Here is a 7,020-nt window from a genome sequence, read left to right on the forward strand (position 1 = left end):
TTCGGCAAAATTGCCTACGTCCACGGAGCTGCAACGAACTTTACTACTTCGAGGAATTACACTGTCGAGCGCCTCGACGTTTACAAGAAAATCTCTATTTTCTTCTCTCGCTTCCTCTCTCTCTCGCTTCCTCTTTTTCTCTTAGATCTCAAGATGACTTGCTTGGCCTTGTTTGACTTTGCTTGGCTTTGCTTATCCTTTAAACCAAAAGAGATTATTTATAGAAACCATGAGAGTGATAGGTGGGAGGTAGGTGAGCGGTAGGTGGGATGTGGGTGGGATACTTAATTAAGAAGCTAATTAAATTCGGTGGACCGGGTCTCCACATTACCTAACAAAATATTTTCCTATAAAAGAGAAGCATAAAACTAAGTTAAATGTTGTTGAGAACATAATGCTTAGGTGGATGAGTGACTTCAGTTTTATAGACAAAATGCAAAATGAATTTATCCATGAAAGGGTTGGTGTAGCTTTAATGACACAATATTAGAGTGAGTCATCTTAGATGGTTTGGTCACATTAAACGTCGACCATCTGATGTTCCAATTATGCGAGTAGATGTTTTAGATTAAAATTATGATGTAAAAGGTAAATGTAGATCTAAAAAGACTTGGGCATGTTGTACAAAAGATGATCTTAATTTATTAGAATTGAATAAAAGTATGCGCTCAATATGACACAATGAAGAAAAACGATTCATGTAACCAACCCCACTTTGTGGAATAAAGGTTTGTTGTTGTTGTATTATGTATTTTAAAGTTTTAGGATAGAGTCTATACTAGAAATATGATACGAGCATGAGTACCTTGGAGTAAAAGACTAGTACCATGCTTAAGAGAGGACCAAGAGAAACAGAGTTAGGATTTGCTTGTGATAGCTGCAACTTATTAATAAGCTGATGATAATCAGTTGATCCAGATAAGCTATCGGTCAGCAGCTGATCCAGATAAATTGGTTGATTGTTTGATTTGTGCTCTTAGAAAATAATTATTTTGCAGTTGTTTTTAGATAAATGCTGTTTGGGCTCAAATAATTATTTTGCAGTTGTTTTTAGATAAATGCTCATTCTGTTCCTGTGCAGTAAAGCTGTTTGGGCTTATTTATATATTAATTAATTAAAACCAAAATAAGTCAAATATTGGGCTGACTTACTTGGCAAAGGCAACTAATACTACTTACAGAACCCAACATGTGCTGTTTGGAGAACAACGAGCCATTTTGCTGCAGCACTAATGCTCATAGCTTCACCTGATTGCTGATTTTTCATTTCAAGGAAAACACAAATGGGTGGTGGGGGAGAGAGACCTTCGTTCTCACCTACCGCCGTCCTGTTCTTGATTTCGGCGGCTTGTTTCACGCGGTAAATGCTGTCGCTGGGGATGAGCCGGGGCCCTCGCTTTTATTTTATGCTCGCTCGGGGTCTCGCTTGCGGGGACAAGTATAGAAGAGGAGAAGTGAGGTTAGCTCTTCCTTATAGTTGTTTTTCCGAATGAGGTCGAGATCTGGGAAGCAGAAGAAGGTAGGAAACTTGTTCTTGAAATAAAGAAATCCGATTGAATTTCCATTTCGGAGGAGGAGCTCTTCTAGTTGTTCGTGGTTATTCGTTTCTTGGTTTCTATTGATTTCTAGAAAACTGCAGACAAATTGGGCTGAACTCCTTTGTTTACGTTGCACCTGCCTACAGCTATGGCCAAAGATCGTGCTGCGGAAATGGCTCAACTCCAAGGACTCCGACTTTAGTGCTGACGACGGGGAAACCACCGAGAGCGATTTCGAATTTGAAGGTCAGTGATGAAGGAAGCAAACGATAAAATATTGTCTTATGTATCGTCACGAGCTGAATAGTTTTCATTCCGATTCCGTGTTGGATTTGTTCTCAGTTTTTATTGAATTTTGTTCTGACATTCTGCCCATGGGCGCTGATTGTTTTTTTTTGGTAAATTATTGATTTTGATTGGTCTGATTGGATATGTTAACTGTTTTTCCAATTTGCTTGTTTTTGGATATGTGTATATTGTGTTTAACCTTTATTTACTCTACCTGCTATTCTGTCTCTTTCATTTCTCTGAGACTCATCTGCATTGGTTTTCTTTATTCCCTTAGTTTTTTTTTCTTTTTCTTTATTTTTACTCCACTTTTCCATGTCATACTTGCACTTCAAATCGGTGGAACTTGAGTTATTTATTTATTTATTGTTATTATTATTATTTTGGAGAATCCTCTGCAATTATGGGGTTCTAATGCTCTTGTGGACTAAGTTTTGATGTGATGATTTTCTCCAGAGATGTGTCAATGGGAGCGCCAATTACGTGACGAGGAGAGGGGAATAGGTGAGCTTGGGGCTAAATCAGATGGTGATTGTTCCCATTAGCTGGATTGTGTTATCTATTTCGCCTAAAATTGGATCCATATAGTTGAGCCAATAAAAAGAACTAATTTTTTATAAGATGCCTGTGGAAGGAAGCTAAACATTTGTGATGCAAGCATAAGGCTGCACCCATCAATTTCTCCTTAGATCCTACATTAGATTGGTGGGAAGTCTTATGGATTTGGTCAATCCTTTTTTTTTTATCACGTATCCTCCACAATGAAGATTTTTATACCGAAGGAATGAAACTTCCAATGCATGAGAAGAATCTAAATTCATGGCACCAACGTTTTTTGTTATATTAACTTTACATACTTTTTTCAGGAAATCACATTGACGGAATTCCATTTTGGAGGCAAAGAAGAAAATCCGAGACCCTTCGTGCACAATATATAAATACCAAGGAACTTAGGCATGATTGTTTGGCTGTTTAGTTGCTAATCTAGCCTGGTTTTATTTCCTTCTCAGCGATGACTTCTTTTACTCAGGATATGTGTGGGGACCTGGAATGTTGGTGGTAAACTTCCCCATGATGATCTTGATATGAAGGACTGGCTCGACATGGAGGAGCCTGCTGATATATATGTGCTGGGGTAATTTTTTTATGATACAAGTTTTGGATTTATGGAAATTCAACAAAATCAGAATGTTATCATACAAGCTTTTAGTTTTATGCAAGATCTTTGAAGTAATTTGCATATTACCATTTCAAAGTAATAAAATTCAAAGTTAGCATCTGAATTCCAACACTAGATAATTTGAAAGTTTATATTGTTGTATTTTTCAAGAATGTGGATATAATTAATAGGCCAGACCATTGGAGAGAAATTTCACAATTATGCTATTATAAACGTATTTGGAAAAATATGCTGGAAACACCACCTTAGAAGGGGAATTTAGTAAATTTATGCCTACGAGACTTATGGCCATCTCTTAACATCAATGCTGAATGTTCTCATCCTTATCTGAGCATTAGGCTAGGTGTTGCTTTATTAATCTTTAACCTTAGTGTTGGTTGTTATCATTTTCACCCAATATTTTAATGATGAAAGATTTGTAATGAGAATGTAATTTATGCCTGCTTCCTTATGCTTATAGAGACTTTAGTTCAAAATTTTACTCGTGACAAATTCATCCAATAAGGTTTAAAGAAGGCATGTCAATGTTAATGCGTAATCTTGAATTATTTATATGGCTTCTATCTTGCTTTAGCGTGTTGCATTTCCTCTATTTGATTCTTTGATATCATCTGCAGTTCCAGTAGCCCTTTAAAGTTTTGAAAATTTGTTTTGCTTTTATAAGCATAACATCACACTATATAAGTAACTTTTTTTTTCTGGAAATTTCATTTTAGAATCATGCAATGTATTCCTTTTTGAAAATTTAACCTTTAAATGATAGTTGATCAATTGATTTTTTTTTCTCTTGACCTTAATTTATTTAAGTGACAAGTCTCAGTTTTTTTTGACATTTATGCGATCAGAGGTTGTAATGAACAATTTGTCACATCTATCTTTCCTGTAGTTTGCAGGAGATTGTTCCTTTGAATGCAGGCAACATATTTGGTGCGGAGGACACCAGGCCTGTTCCAAGATGGGAATATCTTATTCGTCAGACATTGAATAAGATTCAACCGGCTAAACTGAAATATAAATGTTACAGTGATCCCCCTTCACCATCAAGATTCCTATCAACAGATGATACTCTGGGCATGGAAGATGCATTACTACAAGTGAGTGATGATGACACTGATGAGGAAATCCATCCACTGGACGTGGTTCCTCTTGATTTTGAATCGAGTTCTTATAGTTGCACAACCGGTGATGCTAATTTAAGTGTACATACAAGTTCTAACTTTACAAATACCAATTTGGTTGGATCACAAGATTTGGGCCATCAACCCCTGTTCTCACAAAGGGTGTTTAACGAATCCCATTGTTCAAGTTTTAAAAGCCATAGAATAGCATTAGAAGCTTCAACCACCGAACAAAAAAGACTCATCAAATCCTTTAGCAGCTCTGAGAGGATTGGGTTAGTATGGCCAGAGCAGCCACTTGACATATTTGCTCCACTTTCCTTAGATACTTCAAATACTTTCAAGTCTTACAAAAATCCCAATTATCTCAAGTCATCCAACCAGAATTGCAGGGATTTTGCTGGATCAGGCTTGCTAGTTGAGTTAAAGAGAGATGATACTGCAAAGAAAAAGAAAAGGTCATCTTTTGTGAGAATCATAAGCAAGCAAATGGTTGGGATTTATCTTTCAATTTGGGTTCGTAGAAGCCTCCGAAAACATATTCAAAATTTGAAAGTTTCTAGCGTTGGTGTAGGTGTCATGGGTTACATTGGCAATAAGGTTAGCTCTTGCAGAATTATTCTCCCGTTTATTATGTTTCAACTTTTCCTCTATATTTGGATTTAATTCTTCTGAAATGTGATAGTATTAAGGAATAATCTTTATATAGGAACATATCATGAACAACATTCTTGGTCAAGAACTAAACACCAACGTTGCATTAGCAACATGCTTTTCCTTGACATGAAAAATATACAGGCTCTCATGGTCAATTTGTTTATCGTTTTACGTCTAAACTGGATAACAGTTTGCTTATGCTAACATATGTTATATATGCCTGCAAATTAATTTATTATTTGAGCAATTTTTTTGTCCATAAGTTCAGAATGTTATGCAAATTATGGCATCTTCCTTTGGGTGTTTCATCAGCTAACATGCATCACTTTGTTATATTATGCTATAGAAGGATACAGACGAAAAATAAAGGATGGGGAAAAAAGATTTTTTTATATGAGAGGATCTCAAGCCTCATTTCATTTCTTTAGCCTCCTGATCATTTGGTGCTACGACCCTTCTAGAAAGTTTATTAAATGTGAAATTGACCAAAGGAAAATATGTTGAGATTTTCATACCTATTTTACACTGATTTTGATGATATTACACTTTAAAGAATGATATTTTTGATGTTTTGTTGCAGGTATGATGAATTATGGTCATTGGAGCAAAAAGATGCAAAAAAAAACGAATTTAGAGCGAAAAAAACCAAAATGTGAAGATTTGAACTAGGGCGCCGACAGCGAGCCCAACGGCGCCGACGGCGAGATTTTCTCGAGACTCCAGCTCCAGCCAAATATTTAAAAAGCCCCGCCGACGACGCCCTCGAGGCCGTCGACAGTGAGATCGACGGTTATCTCAACATGTGCATTGAATGTGGATGATTTTTGGAGGGATGCTTAGGCAACTCTTGGAAAAACTTTTCTACAACTTTAAAAGAAGATTTTGACGAAAATTGAAAGGGAGTTCGAGGAGTTCGAAGGTTTGAACAGCATCCAAGAGCCCCATTAGTGTGTAGAGAGTCTAATTTAGGGTTAGATTGTGAGTAATTCTTCGAAAGATTGTAAGAGTGGAGAGAAAGTGAGAGATTTCTTCCTCATTGTCGCTTCGAAGAAGAATTCTGTGTGTTGTAAAGAAAGGAAGAGATTCAGAGGAACTTCAAGGAGTTTGCTTATGGAAGAATTAGAGATAAGTATTATTTACTTGTTGTAGTTTGTATGACTTTGCTTTTATATATAAATTTCCAGTTTCGTTGTCTTCCCCATGAGATCTGAGTAGTTTTCTCTGTCTTTCTCCTTGTCTTGAGATTTGTGAAATGGTGATTTGAATTAGTTGAGCTTTGAAAATGTTAAAGAAGTTGTGATGATCTTTTCACTTCAATCTTAATTTACTCTCAATCTAGCCAATTGAAGGAATTATGGTCATTGGAACAAAAAAATGCAAAAAAAAGCAAATTTGGATCGAAAAAGACCAAAATATGAAGATTTGAACTAGGGCGCCGACGGCGAGCCCAACGGCGCCGGGCCAACGGCGCCGACTGCGAGATTTTCTCGAGACTCTAGCCAAATATTTTAGAAGGCCCGCCGACGACGCCCTCGAGGCCGCCGACAGCGAGATTGACGGTTATCTCAACATGTGCATTGAATATGGATGATTTTTGGAGGGATGCTTAGGCAACTCTTGGAAAAATTTTTCTACAACTTTAAAAGAAGATTTTGGCTGAAAATTGAAAGGGAGTTCGAGGAGTTCGAAGGTTCGAACAACATCCAAGAGCCCCAGTAGTGTGTAGAGAGTCTAATTTAGGGTTAGATTGTGAGGAATTCTCCGAAAGATTGTAAGAGTGGAGAGAAAGTGAGAGATTTCTTACTCATTGTCGCTTCGAAGAAGAATTCTGTGTATTGTAAAGAAAGGAAGAGATTCAGACGAACTTCGAGGAGTTTGCTTATGGAGGAATTAGAGATAAGTGTTATTTACTTGTTGTAGTTTGTATGACTTTGCTTTTATATATAAATTTCGAGTTTTGTTGTCTTCCCCATGAGATCTGAGTAGTTTTCTGTCTTTCTCCTTATCTTGAGATTTGTGAAATGGTGATTTGAATTAGTTGAGCATTAAAAATGTTAAAGAAGTTGTGATGATCTTTTCACTTCAATCTAGTCAATTGAATTGTTAAACTATGTTGAGTTTTACAACTAAAGTGAAGATTACATCCAAGATTCAGGGAAATCAAAGCCCTTGGAAGTTGGATGCAAATAAATAGGGAAATAAAATTATCGGGCGTAGAATTGGAGATTTTAGAGTGACA

The 7,020-nt window shown here is 36.6% G+C and overlaps 1 protein-coding gene across 4 annotated transcripts in view; it reads left to right on the forward strand.

Moving 5' to 3' along the window:
* Positions 1 to 1,177: 1,177 nt before the first annotated feature.
* Positions 1,178 to 7,020, forward strand: part of LOC110029793 (type IV inositol polyphosphate 5-phosphatase 3-like) — a 7,956-nt gene continuing 2,113 nt past the window's right edge. The window contains exons 1-6 of one of the 4 annotated variants that reach the window (XM_020732234.1): positions 1,178 to 1,519; positions 1,640 to 1,784; positions 2,283 to 2,330; positions 2,693 to 2,780; positions 2,857 to 2,961; positions 3,893 to 4,724. In XM_020732234.1, the coding sequence (XP_020587893.1) occupies positions 1,490 to 1,519; positions 1,640 to 1,784; positions 2,283 to 2,330; positions 2,693 to 2,780; positions 2,857 to 2,961; positions 3,893 to 4,724 (1,248 nt within the window). In that variant the 5' untranslated portion in view covers positions 1,178 to 1,489. Of the gene's footprint in view, positions 1,590 to 1,639; positions 1,785 to 2,282; positions 2,331 to 2,692; positions 2,781 to 2,856; positions 2,962 to 3,892; positions 4,725 to 7,020 lie in introns of all 4 variants that reach the window. The other 3 variants (XM_020732235.1, XM_020732238.1, XM_020732236.1) reach the window with 3 other exon arrangements.

The sequence above is a fragment of the Phalaenopsis equestris genome, unplaced genomic scaffold (genome assembly GCF_001263595.1).
Source record: "Phalaenopsis equestris unplaced genomic scaffold, ASM126359v1 Scaffold000604, whole genome shotgun sequence".
Lineage (NCBI taxonomy): Eukaryota > Viridiplantae > Streptophyta > Magnoliopsida > Asparagales > Orchidaceae > Phalaenopsis > Phalaenopsis equestris.